This window comes from Vitis riparia, chromosome 19, assembly GCF_004353265.1.
Source record: "Vitis riparia cultivar Riparia Gloire de Montpellier isolate 1030 chromosome 19, EGFV_Vit.rip_1.0, whole genome shotgun sequence".
NCBI lineage: Eukaryota > Viridiplantae > Streptophyta > Magnoliopsida > Vitales > Vitaceae > Vitis > Vitis riparia.
The window spans coordinates 6,848,889-6,870,179 of NC_048449.1; the positions used below are offsets into that span (position 1 = coordinate 6,848,889).

The 21,291-nt window shown below is 35.0% G+C and overlaps 2 protein-coding genes across 3 annotated transcripts; one reads left to right on the plus strand and one right to left on the minus strand.

Annotated features, from left to right (window-relative positions):
- Window positions 1–2,135: 2,135 nt before the first annotated feature.
- Window positions 2,136–6,585, minus strand: LOC117908534 (1-acyl-sn-glycerol-3-phosphate acyltransferase-like). 2 transcript variants are annotated; one of them, XM_034822170.1, is made up of 7 exons: window positions 6,392–6,585; window positions 5,580–5,632; window positions 5,106–5,451; window positions 3,808–3,957; window positions 3,371–3,469; window positions 3,200–3,292; window positions 2,136–2,631 (listed from the first exon to the last, which is right to left on the minus strand). In XM_034822170.1, the coding sequence occupies exons 3-7, from the start codon at window positions 5,424–5,426 to the stop codon at window positions 2,368–2,370; spliced, it is 927 nt and encodes a 308-aa protein (XP_034678061.1). In that variant the 5' UTR covers window positions 5,427–5,451; window positions 5,580–5,632; window positions 6,392–6,585; the 3' UTR covers window positions 2,136–2,367. The 2 variants fall into 2 exon arrangements, with proteins under 2 accessions (XP_034678061.1, XP_034678060.1); XM_034822169.1 differs by having other exon boundaries at window positions 6,470–6,584.
- Window positions 6,586–9,385: 2,800 nt separating this feature from the next.
- LOC117909068 (heat shock 70 kDa protein 16) lies at window positions 9,386–20,684 on the plus strand. The gene is made up of 10 exons (XM_034822971.1): window positions 9,386–9,579; window positions 9,813–11,266; window positions 16,642–16,854; window positions 17,874–17,963; window positions 18,076–18,240; window positions 18,574–18,774; window positions 19,429–19,575; window positions 19,659–19,787; window positions 19,880–20,010; window positions 20,318–20,684. The coding sequence occupies exons 2-10, from the start codon at window positions 10,097–10,099 to the stop codon at window positions 20,385–20,387; spliced, it is 2,316 nt and encodes a 771-aa protein (XP_034678862.1). The 5' UTR covers window positions 9,386–9,579; window positions 9,813–10,096; the 3' UTR covers window positions 20,388–20,684.
- The last annotated feature ends 607 nt before the right edge of the window (window positions 20,685–21,291 follow it).

Sequence of the window (21,291 nt, forward strand, 5' to 3'; positions counted from 1 at the left end):
ACTTAGGTCATCACGAATAGGTAAGTTAGAACCGAGAGCCAATCGAAGGGATTGCACCAATTGAGCTGCCTACCAACATTTGGACAAAAAGGTATGATAAAAAAGTTGTTAATGATTATTGTTGGTCAAGCCCATAAAGTGCATGCTTGACCTTTCTCAATTTTGATTGAGACAATCCTAATAAACCATTGAAAACCTTAACACTTTAATGCATTCTAAAAGGTTGTTGTTGCCTAACCAATAACAATTCCATTATGTCATAGGATGCTTCAAATGAGTCTCTCTATAGGTTTATATAGAGTCTAGGAAGCTTTTGGAGACTCCTGAAGTCATCTACACTAAGTTATTGATGGGAAGAGTGTGAAAGGTTCTAGAAATGTCTAGAGATGTGTAGACATCTCTACACTATGTTGGAAGGCATGAGAGAAGTCCAGAGCTTTCTAGAGAATTTTAGGAATCTCTTGATTATTCTTGTACATAGAATTGTGTAGGATATTCTAGAATCTTTTTTATTTGTAACAAAACCTACAAGGTTCCAGAGAGTTCCATTTGTGCCTATAAATAGGTGAGAGTCTCATTTGGCCAAGACACCATCCAAATCACTTCCTAACCAAGCAAGTGTGTTATCAAAGTACTTGTAAAGGCTTCCTTAAGTAATAAGAGCTTCTATTCTCTAAGAGCTGTTGTCTGTGTCTTAGCCTAACAAGCTAAGCATTGGGAGTAAGACTGATTTAGCAAGATCAAGCGTCTTGACTTGTTTAAGTGTCGCACAACCTTAGTAAACGACTAAGTCTCTAACATAATAACAATCAACTCAATTAGGGTTAAACATACAAGGTTGATATTAAGACGTTTATGCCTTAGTAGAAGGGCAAGCCTCTTCATCTCCTGCACATTATTCAACCTTCATATTTTGAGTTCTATGCCAATTACTTTTTACTAGGTTTCTTCCTTTGTGTAGCAATTTCATTAACTTGAATGTTAACAAAGCATGATCAGGAACACCTGACTTTTTTTACTTGTAAAGGTTTGCCATATTATATGTAAAGTTCTATTGGTCCTCAGGTAATGTTCCAAAGGGAAGTCAAACTCGTTTGTCAATTAACCAAATTCGAAAGTTCATGATCCAACAATCATTAACTTCTAATTTAAAATAAAAAATAAATTTCTTTTTATTTTTACGATCCTACAAAAAAATACAAATGATAATAAAGCATTATAATGACAAACCTTCCAACTATGTTATCTTATTTTATTTATTTTGTATCATGTTTAGTTAAAAATCAAATAAGATAAGTGACCTAATAATATATCTATCATCTTTCTCCTATTCTTTGTGCATGGGATTTAATAATCTTATAGACAAAGGACCCATGGTTCATAATTTTTTTTTTCACATATTTTATTTTATTTTTTAATTTTTTTTTCATGTTACTCATTTTGCAAAACAAAAAATTTTAATTTGAAAAAAAAAAACTAAATCTATGGTTCAAAAATATCGAATTCTTTATTTATGAAACTTTTAATATTTTAATTATTAGTACAAAATAAAATTATTAATTGAAAAATAATCTGGGACTTCAAATAATGCTAAATGTGAAAGAGATTTTTGTATTTTTTAAATAAAGGCATCCAAAAACAATATATTTTTTATGTCGAAATAACTAATATGTTTCATTTCAATTTTTTATTCTTTAACAAATCTAATACTCTTGTAATATAACATATCATATTGGATAGAATATAGAAAAATATTCCAATTTAAGTTATGATATTTTTTTTAAAAAAAAAAGCTCCGATCAATTTTGAGTATTGTTTTGTCACAACTAGCCCCAATTATATATATAATTAAATAAATTTACCAATAATTTAATTTAATTTTTTTTCTTTTTTCACACATAAAATAGAAAGAATTTATTTCTCATAAAAATAAGTTATAGAATTTATAACTATAATTTTTTAAAAATATAGAAAAGTTAAACCTATGCTACCTCTTTGGGATTAGAGGTCTAAATACGGTCGGAGATGGTCTACCCAAAACTGGCCCGTTGTCATCCCTACATGTGGCAAGAGGCCTAACCAAGTTATTAGATTGATATAGTGCAAGCTAGAATTTGCACCAAATATACCCAAACTTAAAAGCATGAAATGGCTGTGTGACTAATATAATATGGAAGCTCTTTTTGTGTGACTTCCAGGCTTATTTTCCCCAACAAAAGGCAGCACAACACATTAGTAGGTTCTGCTCATATCTGAATCAAGGTTAAATGTGGGCTTATTGTAGCAGTTATCATGGCACTTTGTGAAATTCTTCCAACTCAACTGAAGAAAACACACATCAAAGAGGTAAAACCTCAACCATAAACTTCAGCCCTTGGTGGGAGTTTCTTCTTCTACCACAAGAGGTCTCTGAGGCTGTGGGAGGTGTTTGATGTATATGTCATGCACCATTTTTACATGGTCATCGATCTTGTCTGCAGTCCAATCATCGGTTTTGATTGGGGGAAGATACTTTACAGTAAGGGGTGCTGGTCGAACATGTAAGCTGCCCTTCCTCCATGCAAGATGAGTGCCTGTCAGGACAATTGGAACGATAGGGAGGTGCGATTGCATTGCCAAGTGGACAAAACCCTGCAAGGGAAAATCAAGAAGTGCTTCAGTAAGGAGCAAGAGCAAGAGAGTGGGGAAACAGTATACACACTGCCTAATATCGGAATGCAGAAGATTATAATAGTTATGACTGATTGTGATTAGAGTGGGATCCTTCTGTTCATTTCCTCAATCTTCATCACAATGACTAATATTCATTATCATAAATATCCCATATTCAGACAGCATGTTATAATTTATATCACAGAAGTAAGCCTTGAAACCGAATGATGTTGTTTATACATTGGGATTTATGATTCACCCGGATGCCTCTGGGTGGTGCCCATGAAACAGCTCTAAGATCAAAGCATAAACCAAACAGCCAACTGGTTGTTCCAAGCTGTCTGGTGAATGAATCTTTAATCAAAGCATTCACCCAATGCCCAATAGAAGTCATCAGACCATAGATGTTTCTAGCCTTCTAGATGAGAGAGTATTAGACCTGGGTGTGAGGCTTGGAGCTAAATAATCAACATTGTTCAGCTGGCTATATTATCATAGAAAGCCCAAAACAAAAACGATGTATTATCAATCAAAGAGTTGAGATTGCCTTTTTAAAAGGGAGTAATCGTCCATCCTTGGACCTGGTGCCCTCAGGAAAAAGGATCAAGGACAGTTTGTTTTTGACAATTGCACGAGCCACCTGAGCATCAAAGAAACGCTATTTAGGTACAGAAACAAAATATCCCAGAAACAAAATGTCAGAAGAAAAGTGTCATACCTCCTTCATGGACTGGATGGCTGCAGTTGGGTTGGAGCGATCAATGCGGAGATGGTTGGCCAAGACATAAAGTTGCCCAAACAAAGGGTACCATACAATCTGCACAACATAACTTTTCATTCAAGGTGTTTTCTTCTATCAACCTCAAATCTCTCCCATGCTTCATAAGCTCTTAAATGTTTGTATGCTAGTAAAAATGCACAAAACCTACTAGGCGATGCTAGCATGCACATCTCAGGTGTTACATCTAGCCGGATGATTAAAAACAGATCAATGACATTCATATCCCGGGTTATAAATATCCAAAGATGTCTCTTGGTGTTAGAAAGTTTTGCATGACAGATTTAGAGGAAAGGAGGAACTTTCTTGGTATCCCTGCTGTATTATGTTTTAGAGAACTGGATATTGCCTAATCAAGAAACTTTTGGTATATATACCTCTTTCTTTGCAATGCCAACAGTGCCCGTTGGAGTCAACCACATCATAAGGAAAATGTCGAGTGGAGATGCATGATTACAGATATAAATAGCCCTTGTGTTAGAGTACTCGGCACCTTCAATCTTCATAGGATTCCCCAAAATCCACATCTGCGATCAACATCCTGAAAATTCTAATCATCCAAACATAGCTGTCTCAAAGTTTTAAAAACTAAAATGAAATGGACACAGCATCAGAAATGCTTCAACATAAGAATGTTATTACAATTTACTATGCATCAAGAAGGAAAAGAGGAGTCCTTAGGCAATGGGTATAAGAGGCAAACCCAATTTATCTTTTAATGGTATTCAGATTAACAGGCATAGTTTTTCAACCCCATCTTTTCATTTGTCTTGTTATGCCTTCTTATGATACAATGAGCATTTCATAGGTCTGCCAAACCTGAAGGAGATAACCTTCCCTAAACAATGCCCAGTTGTGGTCACAGTTTCGGTTTCGCATCGATAAATATTTGGGCTTGTCAAGAATCAAACAATTAACTGAGAAAAGAGCGTACTTCTCCTTGGGCACCTAGCCGCACATTAACTTCCAACCATATAGATAAGCTTTCTCTATGTATGAAACAAATTTCCAGGACTCTTAAAAAAAGGCTTTAAAAACTGAAGTTTAGGTGACAATGTAATTGTATTGTGCCCTCATTCATGAACCCATTGTTGGTCTCCATCTTCCCAACTGCCCCAAAAAGAGACCCCTAATTTTATTTTGGCATGGAAAGCCAGTTCACCTCCACCTACATTATCATATCATTCTGTCCCAGCATAGCAAGCAAACAAACAAATAATCATTGAAGGGAATCGTAATCGAGGTGTGCCTGATGTTCACTACATCAGTAAGAGCACATAATTTTATCATGAATCATTAAGTAGTGAATCCAAAACATCTAAAAACCAACCATACCAACACATCGAAAGTGAAATTTTTTTTCCACAACTACAAGTTGTAAATGCATAAGATGATGAAAAGCAATTGTTAGAAACAAGTAAACAGGTGGGAGTTGGACTAAGCGTAAGGAGATAATGTTAGAATCAAAACCAGAGAATTCAGCAACCTCAGTCAAAGGACACCCGAGAAATCTGCTTTTCATCATCTTTTCTGCTAAATAGCACTAAAAGGATGGTTACTACAGTTATCATGAACCCGAGAAAGAAACATACAAAAATATCCAACATGAAAGCTGTCTGATTTTGAATTTGAGAAACAAGCCAGCTTGACATGGAATCAAAGGTAGGTAGCTTACCAGCATTCGACCAGTCACATGCCCATAAATATTCCCTTGCCTTAGTCTCTCATAAGGCCATGGAAGAAGCACAAGCATGATTAAGGCCCACACAAAGGTAGTAACCATCATCGACACAAAACATGTGACAATCCGAATCCAGGATATCAGTATAGACATCCATCCATCATCCTCAACATACAAATCGGTTTTCGGCCTCTCTCCTACCCCTTTCTTGGAGCCAATTTTCCAGGACACCCCCATGTTTGGAATAGGACTTGCGTTGAAGAAACTCTCCAACCTTCTATTCCTCATAACAGAACCACTTGCAGTTTTCTCCATGCCGTGCTTAATGAAAATGTAATAGCTAAAAGTAGAGGGAAAAGAAGATTGGAATGAATTTTAGCAGAATCGATGCTATAACTTTTTGTTCCTGAGAAAGCAGAGGAAATTCAAAGGGAAAGGAAGATTATAGCCATTTTCTTCATAGATTACCTGTGCAGAACTTCAAATTTTGGAAAACTTGATGTCTTCTAATCCAACAAAACCTGAGTCAAATACAGAAAAGATTGAGAAAAAACTTAACCAGTGTCAACAAAATTCTGTGTGGGTGGAGAGTAGGTGGAAGAAATATAGAGAATTTTTTGAAGTTTTGGAAGCCGTGTCCTTCTTTTCCCCGTTATCTAGGTAACCAAACGGAGCCCAGAATTCAAAACAGAGACAACTTGATAAAGACTGCAACATTTAAAACCTCACAACGAAGCAGGAAAATTCAAAACCCTGGCATCTTAAATAAAAACAGATAGAAATAGCTAAACCAAATCAACAACACCCTGATTGGTAACCAATAAAGTAAAGGAAAAAAATAAAAATAAAAAGGATAGCTAAAACCACACCACCCAACCAATTGCCCATACTATAACTTAGCCAAACCAAAATTTCCTAGAATCTTTCTTTTCTCGGAAACACTAAATCAAACTTTAGACTGACGGGTTATACAGAACCAATAACACCCTGTTTGGTTGCCGAGAAAGCAACGAAAAACAAAAGAAAGGAAAACCAGAAAACTAAGACCTGGGTTTGCTTCCACTTATACAAAAACCGACTTAAATCAACTGAGATGAAGTGGGGTTCTCAATACGCTCATTTTCTTCGCCTAAGCAACAGAGCAACTCTGCCTGATTCCCAAGAAAACAAAAGAAAATAAAGGAAACGGAAAGAAAGCAAAAGACTCAAAATCTGGGATAGCTTGAATTTCTACAAAAACCGAATAAAATCAACTAAATTGAATTGGGGTGTTCAAAGACCTTCATGTTCAGATGCTCCTGTCCTAAGGAACCCAAAACAGAGTGTCCAGAAGTCAAAGGAGACTTGTCTTTACGTACCAATTCTCAAGAAAATACTGGAGAGAATGACACGGAAAAGAAGAGAGAGTGAAGGAAGATTGAAAGCAATTTCCTGGAAGATGATTGAAAGAGGGTGAGACACTCAAATTTGTGTTTCAGAAACGATCATATTATAGTCATCGACACTTTCTCTACGTCTCCCTCCTCCATCCTTCTTCCAACATGGACTTGACTTGAATTACGGTTTTGCCATTATCAATAATATTTTTATTATTACTTTCTCATTTCCCCCTTTTTAATTCTCTAATAAATTTTCTTTTGGGTAATTGGAATCGATTTGTTTGGAGCATTTGTGAGGTGGGTTTTATTTGGAGGAAACAACAAAAAAAAATAATACCCACATGATTGCATGACCTTCTACAAGTCAAATGAGCAAGTGACTCTTTGTGATCATAGTGGCCAAAATTGAAGATAAGAAATTTTCCCTTTCCCCAAACAAAAAGAAAAAAAAATAAAATAAAATCTATGGTCAATATTGTTTGGCCATTGGTAGAAAACGGAAGCATCCCAATCACCAATGACATCAAAGCAATGAACATGATGTATGAGAAAAAATAAAAGTGAAACATACACCAAACATGCCTTACCAATTGGTTTTTTCCATGTGATGGGAGAAGGTGAGATGCTTCTAGGATGATGGATCTAGGGTAGGAGGCATAATTTTAAATTTTCTCCCATAGGAAATGTGTCAAAGATAGAAATATTTAAAAAAAAAAATTAGGAATTATTTAATATTTATACCATTATAATAACTTAATTACCTTTATTTTTATATTGACTTCAATTTCAATTAGGTCAATTCTTATCTTATTAGAATTTCACAAAATATAGAATTTTTTTTTTCACATAAATTATAAAATGATTATTTTTTAGGAGAAATAGTATCACCCTTACCTTTCAAGGGAATTATTTTTTAAGCTATATAGCTTTTTTAGTAAATTATTTATTTATTTATTTATTTATTTTTTATTATTATAGTAAATAAATTTTGCTAAATTATGTAAATAATTATATAGATGTTATAACAATTACCCTTGTTTTCAATGATGCCTTATTGTAAATATTATTCACATTAAACATATTGTATAAATGTCATATTCAAAAGTCATATAAAAAATGTTAATAATTACTTCATTATCTGTCCATTTGATTACAATAATAATTACAATGGAACTATTATTGTATTTGGAATTCATTATATTTCAAAATTGCATTTGATTACAATATTCTTTATGTTTTTGTTTTTAAAATTTAAAAATAACAATAATTTTTATATAAGACTCAAAAATTCTTGAGGATTTATTAAAAATCTATGTCTAATAGGGTAACATCAAAGATGAGTGAATAAGTGTATTTTTAGGGATTATAATAAAAGCTTTGAATAAAATAACTCAATTTAAACATACGAGATATCAGTGATAATCAATATAAACAAAATAATCAAAGTATGCAAGTGAGACAAAATAAAAATAAAAATTAAGAGGTAAAACCCTTATGCTAATTGTAGAGGTAAAAATCATCTCAAATCTCAAATCTAAATATATCATATAAGAGTAAGTTATATAGAATTACCTAACTGTTAGGTAATAATTTCTAATTCATCAAATGAAGATAGATCATAAATACTCTCTCAACCAATGTCCAACCTAAAAGAGTTATAGTTATACAAGCCTTCAAGCGTTAAGAGATCAATATTCCAATTCTTTCAAATAAAGATTTCATGAAATTCTAAAAAATATCATACCACATTTTCCAAAAGCTCGAGTGCTACTTTCACTGCTTGAGCATTCCTAGTATTTATAAAATATAATATACCGATTATCTTCAACCCTTTGAACACTTAACTTGTCACAAACTAAATCATTTTAAAATTACTTGTGACTTTTTTTATTGAACTAATAACAACCTTGAATCTTTAATGGAAAGTTAGTAACTATTTAAAAAGTTTTATAAGTTATAAAATAATTAAAACAAAATTACCAACATACGATGTTTACTCATTATTCTAATAATTTTTATTTAGAAAGTAATGGTTTTAAAAATTAAAATTTTCAAAAAAATAATTTTTAAAGATATAAGCTAAATCTATATTTATTTTTCATGCAAGATTTATTTTATTTTATTATATGATGCTAAATCTTATATATAAGTTTGATAAAAAAAAACTTAGTTTTAAAATCGAGTAAACTAATTTGATTGGATTTTGACTACTTAGCTTTTAATTCTCAAAAGCAAGTTGACTCAACACCCACAACCCTCATCATATCAAAATTGTCTTGTGGCTCCGACGGGTTCAATTTCTAGTTAAATTAAAACACTAAACATTATTCCAAACAAGACCCATGTTTGGGGGCATCATTTATGTTCTAATTTTTTAAAATCATTGTTTTTTTTTTTTTAATATATCCCAATTGGTAATTAAATTGATGGATGAAATTATTTAGAATATTTATTTATTTATTATTATTTTGATTTTTAAAGCATTAAAAAAAATGTAATGATCAATTTTCAATCGTATAAATATTGTTTGTTGTAAATCTAAAAGACCCTCATGACTTTAAAAACGAGAATTTTATACTTATATAGCGTTAAATTTTTTATTTATTTTATTGGATGTGGGATATTACAAAGGGTTTTAACTTTTATTATTAAAAAAAAAAAAAAAGAAGTTATTTTTGCATTTAAACCCAAATTTGAAACGACGCCGTTTCATCCTTTATCATGCGCGGCGCTTTGGTTTCATCGTCTCTTGCCCTTTGAGTCGAAACGCGCCGTTTCGTTTTCTCCGTATTCTTCTCTTCACGGTAGAGAAAGCAGGGTCCTGTTGTGCTCCGTTTACAATTTACCTTCTCCGTTTCGTTCTCTGAGCCTTCAAAACGCAGCGTTTCATGTGGAGACCTCCCGTATGGTCTAGCCCACCGAAAACGGAGGCTCTCTGTCACAATTCTTACAAGCGGCTCTCTGGTTTCCGCCCCAAAAAACCGAGATTTTATCGCCCCACCGCTGATAACTCCATTTTCTCTATCGGCAGTTTCTAGGGTTTCGTTTTGGCAATTTGATCTTCACATCTTCTACTCTTCCTTAACCAGGTATTCCATTTCTCATGTCTCTTGAAATTTGCGAATCATTCACACTTTTTATAGTAATCTTCAATTTCTCCCCTCGTTTGCTTGCTCAGAAACCATGGGAAAAGTGAGATTTTGGGTCCTACATGGTTTCCGTACTAAGTGGTTGAATTGGGCTCAGTTGTGCGGAAGCTGTTCTTTTTAGTAATCTGTAATCTGTAATTCAAAATTTTGATTTTTCTTTTTTTGCTGACCAGGTGCGGAGACAAAGGATTGATATGAATGCGGGGGTTTTGAATTTTTTTGTGCTTTATTTTCGTGAACATGACTTGTAATTCTCAGTAGAACGTTTGTTTTTTTATCAATTCAGTTCCGGCCAATTTAGGTTTTCTTTGGTGAAATTTCAGTGTTTCGTTTTCTAGGAATAATTCTGCTGAGTTGATTGGTTGATAAGTGAGGAGGTTGGATTTGAATTCATTTGTTGTACGGCAGATTTTGTTGTGGTGTTGTTTGGGGTGATATATGCTCTGGGTTAGTTGAAATGAGTGTTGTGGGGTTTGATATTGGAAATGAGAATTGTGTGATCAGTGTTGTGAAGCAGCGAGGGATAGATGTTTTGTTGAATGATGAATCAAAACGTGAAACCCCATCAGTGGTATGTTTCGGGGAGAAGCAGCGAATTTTGGGGTCTGCCGGAGCTGCTTCAGCTACCATGAACCCTAGATCCACAATCTTTCAGGTGAAGAGACTGATTGGTCTGAATTTTTCGGAACCACACATTAAGGATGAGTTAAAGATGTTTCCTTTTGAGACTTCTGAAGGCCCAGATGGTGGCATTTTGATACATTTGCAATACTTGGGTGAGCGGCATACCTTTACACCAGTTCAGATATTGGCAATGCTTTTTGCGCATCTGAAAGATATAACAGAGAAAAATTTAGAATTTCCCATATTGGATTGTGTGATTGGAATTCCATCATACTTCACAGACTTGCAGAGACGTGCTTATTTATATGCTGCGGAAATTGCTGGATTGAAGCCTTTGAGACTGCTACATGACTGTACTGCTACTGCTTTAGGTTATGGGATTTACAAAACAGACTTCTCCAGTGCAGGTCCAACTTATATTGTTTTTGTTGATATTGGCCATTGTGATACCCAGGTTTCTATTGCATCCTTTGAGGCTGGCTATATGAAGATACTTTCACATGCTTATGACAGAAGTTTGGGAAGCAGAGACTTTGACGAGGTTTTGTTTAAATATTTTGCAGCACAATTTAAGGAGCAATACAACATTGATGTGTATTCTAATGTCAGGGCATCTGTTAGACTACGAGTGGCATGTGAGAAGTTGAAGAAGGTTTTGAGTGCAAATGCAGAAGCACCTCTCAATATTGAGTGTTTGATGGATGAGAAAGACGTTAAGGGTTTTATTAAAAGGGAGGAATTTGAGAATCTGGCTTCAGGATTATTTGAGAGGATTCGTGTTCCTTGTAATCAAGCTCTATCTGATGCAAGGTTGACTGTGGACAAGATCCATGCTGTTGAGCTTGTCGGATCAGGGTCTAGGATCCCGGCTATTTCTAGACTGCTAGCTTCTTTATTCCGGAGAGAACCCAGAAGAACGCTGAATGTAAGTGAATGTGTGGCACGTGGATGTGCTCTTCAGTGTGCTATGCTTAGTCCTATTTTCCGGGTCAGAGATTACGAGGTTTGTATTTTGATAGAAAATAACAACACCTTTCAGGTTCCTATCCATAAATAAATGTTCTTTATTATTACTCTGTGGTGCTAATATATTTTTATTTAAATGAAATGTTGTTGTATGCCAACTTTGATCTTTTATTTGTCATTGTATTTACTTGTTTTCCTTTTGTATCTCCTACATGCACTTTGCATTTAATCCAGGTTGAGATAGACTATTTATATGTTCAAGTTGCACCTCAATCACAATTTTGCATTTACTATTTGGAAGTACATGTATTGTTTAATTTATGCCTTCAATTTTTCTAGTAATGAATCTTACAGTTTGTTGTATGTGCATCTCTCTCTCTCTCTCTCTCTTCCTCATGTGTTACTATTGTCCATTGAAGGTTTCAAAACATCTTTTATATATGCATATTAAAGTTAACGAGCTGCATGTAAACTTGATGCTCCAACATCTTAGACTCTCAGTGTTTCCAATGGGCAAATAGTCACCGATTATGAAGCTTGGATTTTTGGCTGCAAATTATATAAATATCACAAAATTGAGTGAGTTGGATGCTGACATTTCTACTATTATATTGTCAAGCCCCAGCCAAGTAATTTTTAAATTTATATAAATTTAGAGCATGACACCCTTCAAAAAAACCATGAGAGCAGGCAAACCCAAAGAATTGAATTGGCAAGACATGAATCATTTTACAAAAATATAAGGCATCTACTCATAACAAGTGGTGGGGGGTTGAGGGGATGCTTTTTGTAATCCCAAAGAAAGTGAGACTTAGATTGGAGAGAATTCAAAGGGAGTTTTTGTGGGGAGATTTGGAGGAGAGAAGGAAGATCCACTTGGTAAGTTGGTCGGTTATTTGTAAAGATAAGAAGCATGGAGGGTTGGGTTAAGGCATTTGGAGGTTTTCAATCAAGCTTTGCTAGGAAAATGACTTTGGAGATTTCCTCTAGAAAGGGAGAGTTTTTGGAGGAAAGTCATTGTTGGAAAATTTGGAGAGGAGGAAGGGGATTGGACCACTTGAGAGGTAAGGGATTCTTATGGGATGGGCCTTTGGAAAGACATTAGAAAGGGTTGGGAGGGTTTCCTTCTTAGAACTAGTATCCGTATTGGAAATGATAGACTCACGAGATTTTGGTGGGACATTTGGGTTGGGGATTCTAAGCTGACGGATCTTTTCCCTTTGCTGTTCAGAATTGGAACCCATAATTCTGTTGCAGTGGCTTACCTTTAGGGGAGACAAGGAGGTGGAGGCGGGGGTTGGGAGGTGCACTTTAGAAGATTTTTCCAAGATTGGGAATTGGAGGAGGTGACTTGTTTTTTGGAACATGTTTCTACAGTAAAGATTCAAGAAGGGGAGGATTCCTTAGTTTGGAAGATTGAGAGAAGGGGAAAGTTTAATGTCAAATCGTATTATAGGTCTTTAAGGGCTGAGAATAGCCTTTTATTTCCAGCCAAAGAGATTTGGGGTTCGTATGCCCCTCTTAGAACTCATTTTTTTTGCATGGGAAGTAGTTTGGGGAAAATTTTTAAAAGTAGACATGTTAATGAAGAGGGGTTGATCCATGGTCAACAGGTGCAGCCTTTGTAAAGACAATGAGGAATCGACATACCACATTTTGATTCATTGTGGTAGGACAAGAGAGTTATGGACTTTGCTACTATCTTTTTTTGGACTTGGGTGTTCCCGGCCTCAGTGAGAAATCTGCTTCTGGTATGGAAAGTTAAGGGGTTAGAGGAGGAGAGGAGAGCAATTTGGAGATTGGCTCCTATTTGTCTTTTTTGGTGTATTTGGGGAGAGCGAAACCGAAGAACGTTCCAAGAGGAAGAGATATCAGATCCCTGCTTGAGGAACCTCTTTTTTTGGTCTCTTCTAAAGTGGTCTCAGCAGTTTTTAGATTTAGACTCTCTCTCTTTTGTAAATTTTTTGGGTGATTGGCATGTTGGCTAGCTTTTTACCTTTTTAGGTTTTTTCTTTCTTTTTGCAACCTTGTTTTGGCTCTCTTTGTATATTGCCTGTATAAGTAGGGTGTGCCCCTTGTTTTGGCGTCTTTTCAATTCAAGTTGTCTTCATCTATCAAAAAAAAACCAACACATTACCATGCCATTGGAGAAATGGATTGATGTCCACTATTTGATGGTTTCATTTAGCAAGTCAAGTGTCAAGTAATAAAAAACCAGCCCTATCAACAATTTCATTCATTTTGTATCAGCACTTGTTTTAGTGGTCAAAAAACTTTTTTTTTTTTTTTGATAGGTAAATGCACAAAGATATATTAGAAAAAGAGTGCTTGAAAGGCGACCCAGAGCATACAGGGAGTATACAAGCGTCACCTAAAAAAACAACAAAAAACACAAAAAAACAAGCACTCACCCGCCCTCAATAAGAACCCAACCAGTCCACAAAGTTAAACAAAGTTAAGGGGTCTACAACTATAGAAGATTTAGCCCAGGATAAGAGATTACAAACAAAGGAATTTTTCAATCTTTGAATCGACAAAACCTCATTATCAAAGACTATCCTATTTCTTTCCTTCCAAACCGTCCAAAATAAACAAAGAGGGACTGCCCGCCAAACCTTTCTATGCTTCTTGTCCTTAAAAGAAACATATCAACTTAATAGAGTGTCTCTAACCGTAAACGGAAGAACCCAATTAACACCAAATAAAGAAAACACAAGATCCCACAAACTTATGATAATGTTTTGGAAAAAGAGAGAAAATTTGTTTTGTCAAGATCCTCCCACCTAAACCAATTCTGCCACTCTTTATCTTGTGAGTGGGATTCATTGGATAGTAGGATTCTAACGTTTGCATAGCGGAGTTGTTGTAGTCACTTGACTAAACTTGCTCCAGTGGCTCATTGGAGAAGCTGAACCCAACTGGTTGGAAGGTTTTATAGGATGATAGTGCAAGGTGGACCGGCTTCATAGCCTCACAGTTATGCGGGTCATGATTTGGATTTTAGGTAGTCATCGTTAGCATATGCGGTAAACTTGTAGCCAAAATTTTCTTTAAAAACCTACAAAATATCTTTCTTCACTTAAGGCAAAATTTATTTAATTTTTATAGGCAAACACAAAATTTTAAGAAAAAGAAGTTGATTTGATACATGAATTGATGTTTTTCTTCATTGAACTAAGCTCTTTTTTTATTAGTACAGTACATAGAAATAATGGTTTCAAAATTTTCTCATTGATTTCTTTTGTTTTTGTAATAATTGTAGTTAATTTATGTCTTTTCGTTATAATAGTAATTAGGAGAAAGAAATGTTGTATTGGGTATGGAAAAACAGTGTTGATTTAGGAGAGCATAGATACTATCATGTATGGTTGAGAAAGTAAAAAAAAATTAGGGTCTGTTTGGTTGTTATTGAAAACTGTTCTGGAAGACAGTTTTTGAGAACAGTTTTTTGTGTTTTCAGAAAAAAAAAAATTGTATATGGGAACTGAATTCTGGAAAACAGTTTTTGTTCTAAAAAAAAAAAAATGTTTTGTTGAGTTAATAAAAAAGTTTTTTAGAATAAGTAAAACAAAAAACATGTTTGAAAGTTATTTTTTTAATTAATAAAGTGTTTTCTTTCATTAACTTGATATTATAAATATATAAATAATTTTCATATGCACAATTCATTTAAATTAAAAAAAAATTATTCCATTTTGAAATTTTTACAACAGTTATAATTTTCTTAAACAAATGAAGACTTTGTAACCATGTGTAAGTATATTAATTTCAATAATTTAAGGAAGAAGAAAGGGCTTGCGGGTACGGGTGGGGGTGTGGGGGTTGGATGAAGCTCACCTTTGTGGAAACACGAAAAACAGTTAGGAAAACACAAAAAGAAGAAAGAGAAAACACGAAAAACAATCTATTTTATGAACAGTGAAAAAACAATGAAAACATCTTTTTATTGTTCTCAAAAAAGTGGTTTTTGAGAACATGGAAAACACAAAAGACAAAAATACACCCCTTTCCCCAAACAAGTTTTTTGTATTTTTTGTTTTCAAGAACGGAAAACAGTTCTTGAAAACAGGAACGTAACAGGCTCTTAGACTGAAGGATTACAAGAAATAATAATCACAGATGTAAAGGGAAAAAAGGGTGTGGGGAACATGGAAACAATAGTCCTTGATCATGGGCCTTGTAAGAATGGTATCCAGTTGTCCTGAATGACCTGGATGAGGTTAGGAGTGTAAGCCCCTGATCCAAGTATGCTAAAAGCAGTGTGATGTCAGAAGGGTCAGCCACTACATGTGTTTCAAGTGTCTTGACAGGGGCTGCTAGGTGCACATGCTTGGCCTGGAACTCATACATGTTTAAAAAAATTTTAGGAAACTAAACCTAAATGGTGCATCTCCAAAGCACAGGTTAAATAATTAAGAAAATGAAAAGTAGTTGATCTGTTTTAGTACTACCTAGGATGTAAAGGATCCAGTGGATGAGGATCCGGGCAAAGTATCCATATAATTGTGAGCAAGGTTAAATTAGTTTGTCTTCCAGTCTTGTGATGCTTTTTTGCTAGGGCCTCACACAAAAAAGAGTGCTATATAAGGCATAATGAAAAAAGATTGGGCCTTGAAGGCCTAACTTTACTTGCATCTGTATTCTTTTCCCTGTTGTTCTCTTAGAAGAGTAACATTTCTGTTGTCTTAATTTGATTTCTTTGGGTTTCCTTCCAAAAACTGTTAGAAACTGCACATGTCCACCTGTTTCTAGGTAGGTTCATTCATTTGTTAGATATTTGTGTGGGTGTCATTTATTTATTTTTTGTACTCATATGGTTTGTAGAATCTATTTTTTCCCCACATTCTTATTCCTTAAGAGAATCTTCTTGATATTTTTTTGAGCTTGTGCATCATCTTGCTGTTATATTTTCAGATTGGGATTATTCTAGATATGATTTGCATGTTTCTTTCATAGGTGATTGTTGAGGAGTGCCAGTTCATTGTTGTCCCCCTTTGTTTTTTGGTGGTGCTTTTAGCTGCCCGTTATATACTCTCTATGTACTTTGGGACACATTTTGGCATTTCTCTTTACTAATAGACGTTTCCTTTATTCAAAAAAAAAAAGAAAAAAGAAGAGTTTCCTTTCATAGGTGATTGTTTACATCTGTTTTTTTCATATCTTTTTACTTTACACCTATTTTTATGATTATTATTATAATTTATTCTGAAACCTTGCTCTTATAACAACAACAAAATATGTGTTAGATAGAGCTGAATGGCACGGTAGGATTCTTTTGTGAGTATAAAATTTAAATACATAATATAATGATTTTCATCTGCTGCACACTTTCACACATGTACACAAGTATCTACTTGCATGGCTTATTATCGCATTTGAGGATTGTAATTGCCAGTATATGTTCTTATGCAGGTTCAAGATTCTTTGCCTTTCTCTATAGGATTCTCATCAGATGAAGTCCCAATTTGCACGATGACAAATAGCATACTGTTTCCAAAAGGCCAACCCATTCCAAGTGCTAAAATTCTGACATTTCAACGAAGTAGTCTGTTCCACTTGGAAGCATTCTATGCCAATCCAAATGAATTGCCTGCTGGCATGCCTTCAAAAATTGGTTGTTTTACGGTATATGCGCACTTTAAAGCATTTTTGAGCTTATATGGAAGGAGAAATCTTTCCGTTTGAAAATTGTATTATCTTATCGTTACAAGACATGCATTATTCTGAAACATTTACATTATTTTATAGACATTTACTTCAAATGTCCAATTTTTTTCCCTCCTAACATACAAGAACACACAAATCAGGGCTACCTTCCTTTCTCCTTTTACCAACGAATTTCCCATGATAACCTAGGTTTGATAAACTAAAATAAATTAATTCCAAATAGATGCAAAGCAATAGGATAAAGCTCCTGAGCCTTGATTTGATGAATGAAAAGATGATAGGAAGACTCCCTGTCCTTCTTAACATGCAGCACCAGCTTGAGAGAATCATCCGTCTTTGCCTAAGTTGAGTTGTTGCTAGAAAGTAAGAATCCTTTCCCAAACTGCATTCCAAATGAAAATGTCACTTCTGAAGGAGCCAGCAGTCCCCGAATTCCTTTCCAGAGACACATTGACTCTTTGCACTAAAGCCCAAGAGAAGGATATAACTGAAAATCAACCATTAGCAGCAGGGCTCCAAGCCAACCTATTTTGCTCTGATTCTAAGAGTAATCTCTATAGGAGGATTTCACTGAGGAACAATCATTAGCATCAGATCTCTTTTAAACAGAACTATTCAATTCTGATTCCAAGAATAATCTCTATAGGAGGATTTGACTAACAGCCATAGCAGCAGGTTTCTTATCCAAAATGCCCAGTTTTTATTGTCCAAGAGCAAGGGCATCTCATCTTTTAAGATATGGATAAATAAGCTTTATTTAGATATGAAAATTTAACCATGGGCCTCTTTTTGCTGTTCTGTTAAATAACACACATGAAGAGAGGAGGGTGGATACGTTGCTATTTTGTATATTATCATTATTAGACAGATGTATTTTTTTTTCTTGGTTTACATATGGCATATAGCTTGGTATCATAACCATGGATCCATGGGTGAATGACAACTGCTTCTAAGTTGATGGGTTACTGTTTCTGCAGATCGGGCCTTTTCAAGCTTCTCATGGTGCTAAGGTAAAGGTTAAAGTTCATTTAAACATCCATGGGATTGTCACTGTTGAGTCAGCCTCGGTGAGTCAAAAGTATCATTTGTTTCTGTAACTCACTATTTCTTTTTTCTTTTTTGTTTTCATCATTTTCTGAGATATTTTTCTTTGTGGTACAAATATTATTATGGACTCAGTTGATAGAAGATCATGAAGATGATTCAGTTACTAGGGATCATGCACAATTGAACTCGGACAAAATGGAGGCTGAGTCTGTTTCTGGTTCTGGTTCTTCTGTGGCAGTGGAAAATGGTGTTGAGGATGGTACCTCTACTCAGTCAAAATCTTCACAGACCACTTCTGTAAGTTTGCTTTCTGTCTCACCATTCCAGTACATCCTTCTGCGCTATAGTGTATGCATCCAGATGTCTTGTAAGCCACCTTTTATTAAAAATCCCTTATTACTATGAATTCTTTTGGTATAAAAAGTAGTTTATATACTATAAATTTGAGATGATTGAACTATAATGACCTGACAGACTTATTTTATGTTCTTCACTTAGGATCATGTAGATTTTTTTTCTTTTTTTTTGAAGTTCTTTTATAATGATCCTTACCTTCCTCGACATATACAAGCTATGAAAACATATCCAGAGACATGTAAAATTCATTCAGAGTGCCAATAACTTGTGTAGGCTGGTGGTGTGAGAAAGCATAAATCAACTAGGAGGCATGAGATACCAGTAAGTGAGAACATATATGGGGGAATGACTGAGGCTGAGCTTTCGGAAGCACAAGAGAAAGAAATTCAGCTGACACAACAGGACAGAACTGTGGAGCAGACCAAAGAGAAGAAGAATGCCTTGGAGTCTTACGTCTACGACATGCGGAATAAGGTACATATCAAAATTCAAATATAGATATAATCATTATATCATCTATCCAAGATATAAATACCTGGTCTCAGTTTGATTCAGCCAGCTCTTAATAAAGTCAAAACCCATCCGGCTTTCAAAGCCTCTCCATGTTTACTCTAACCTATATCAGGACTCAATACTAATTTCTAGTTTGATAAAAGAGATATCCATGCTACTTATTGGTGTGCAGGGAGATCCATGCACATTTGTTGTATGGGTACTGTTTTATAAACTGCATGGCTTTTATGGTTTTGCCTGTGACAATTTTCATTTTTGTTATGTCTATGCAATGTATGGAAATATTTTTTCTTAAAGCATGCCACTTGGGAGATATTGCAGGGTTTTGGTTTCATTTAACTTTCAGTGATGACAAGCTTGTAATGGCATTTAGCTTAAAGTGAAAAACTAAATAAACCCCAGTTCTAAATATGTTGCATTGGATATTTTGTCATATATCAGGCCTAGATCTTGAGCATTAGAGTTTGGTTCTTTTATCCTGGTATTTATGTTTGTGAATGAGTATACCTGGCTGCATGGAAGAGTAGTTAAGTCAAAGAAAGACAGGGCTTTATTTTGTATTTTAATCTCTTTCTTGATATGCTTGATTTTAAAATATTACATGTATGCAAATAGCTTTTCCACACCTATCGGAGCTTTGCAAGCGATCAAGAGAGAGAGGGCATCTCCAGAAGCCTACAGCAGACAGAGGACTGGCTTTACGAGGATGGTGATGATGAAACTGAAAATGCTTATAGCTCTAGACTGGAGGATCTTAAGATGGTGATTATCTCTTCTAAAAATCCAAAAGTTGACACCCTTTCTACTTTCTTCCTTTTCCTTGATTTTCTGTTGGTTTTGTGTAGCTGGTGGATCCTATTGAGAATCGATATAAAGATGAAGAGGCAAGGGCACAGGCTACAAGGGATCTGTTGAACTGTATTGTGGAACATCGGATGTCTGTGGGCTCACTCCCACCTAACGACGGAGAGCAAGTATGACAGTGGATTTGTTGGTCATAACCATGATAATTGTGGCGTTTCTTTGGTCTATACTTTTTTACTATTTTCACTTTTCATGTATGCAGATCCTTAATGAATGCAACAAAGCTGAGCAGTGGCTGAGAGAGAGAACCCAGCAACAAGAGTCATTGTCTAAGAACACTGACCCAGTACTGTGGTCAAGCGATATCAAGAAGATGACTGAGGATTTGGACTTGTACAACTCTTTTACCTCCATTTTTCACTTTATAAAGCTTAAATATTTCATTTTATTTTTTGAAATATCACTGAACATATTTAAACTATGACACCAAAGATCTATATATTCACATAGGAAACAAGATGTTACACATGCCTGACTTTAACTTTGGCCCATAGTAACATATCATATACATCATTCATCTTCCCAAAATATTTACAAGACTATTAATTTCTATGATTTCCATCTTTAGTTTCTTCTCTTCTTAATGATTTTGTTATCGTTTTTGCAAGATTTTAATGATGTTTCTTTTGGTACATTTCAGGAAATGCAAAAATATACTGGGTTCCAGGACTTCTCCAAATGCAGAGGACCACAAGGGCACAGGCCCATGAGTAACTCATAATCAGAACATGGAATGGATTAATGCAGTGTTGTTTGAAGCTTAGGTCCTCTTTTCGATTTTGACAACTGTACATTTTTTCTTTACTTTTCTTTATTGGATTTCCCCCCATTGTTTTGGGGGGTTTGGAAGTTAACCCAGTTGAGACAAATTTTCATTCACTAAATCTAGGTATGAGGTTTTGAGCTAGTTTTGTATAACTGGTCATCATGCAGTGATGTTTTTGATGGTTTTGTAATTCATGATCTTGCTCCTGCAGTAATTTGGAAACCCTTTTTGGTATAGTACATTTGTTGGATTGTCAACTTGGTGACTTATAGTTGTTATGCAAGGATGATGATGTCTAAAATATAGTTTATTTCCTGCATCTATGAGCTACAATATTTCTCATCATCTAGATTTTGTAATCTACTCCGGTACATTGATGCATCAAGCCCTAAAAACATTGAGGACGACACCACAGGGGTGACAACTCCTTTGAACACAGGCCTAATTGCAGCAGAACAATGGAACAACCCGATCCTGATCATTGTCTTCTATAGGTAGGCTGCTGAGCACATTCTGCAGCATGCATGGTTGAAGATGATTGTAGCTGGACATCAGGAGGCTGAGAGAATGCCCCACAGAAAGAGGTGGACCGTGGAGGGCTTAATCAAAGATTGTTCAGAATGTCTGGACTCTAAACCCCTCACCAAATCTGGATTTGTTAGTCTAAACCGTCAACCTCAAATCTATGATATCTTCTGGAAATCTTCCCACTTGCTTGAAATCCTTTAGTATGGATGATATTTAGCATGATTGGAATGAAAACTATTGGTTTGGGTTCTCACCATACCACCCCAATTGGGGGTGATAATTCGTATTAGTGGGTTATGTTTGTATCTTGTTATCAGTCA

Coding starts and splice junctions, on each gene's coding strand:
- LOC117908534 (XM_034822170.1), bottom strand. CDS start 5,426: ATGGAGAAAACTGCAAGTGGTTCTGTTATGAGGAATAGAAGGTTGGAG. Junction 3,470..3,807: donor TTGGCATTGCAAAGAAAGAG/GTATATATACCA, acceptor TATGTTGTGCAG/ATTGTATGGTACCCTTTGTT. Junction 3,293..3,370: donor CCATCCAGTCCATGAAGGAG/GTATGACACTTT, acceptor TTTGATGCTCAG/GTGGCTCGTGCAATTGTCAA.
- LOC117909068 (XM_034822971.1), top strand. CDS start 10,097: ATGAGTGTTGTGGGGTTTGATATTGGAAATGAGAATTGTGTGATCAGT. Junction 11,267..16,641: donor TCCGGGTCAGAGATTACGAG/GTTTGTATTTTG, acceptor GTTCTTATGCAG/GTTCAAGATTCTTTGCCTTT. Junction 16,855..17,873: donor CAAAAATTGGTTGTTTTACG/GTATATGCGCAC, acceptor CTGTTTCTGCAG/ATCGGGCCTTTTCAAGCTTC.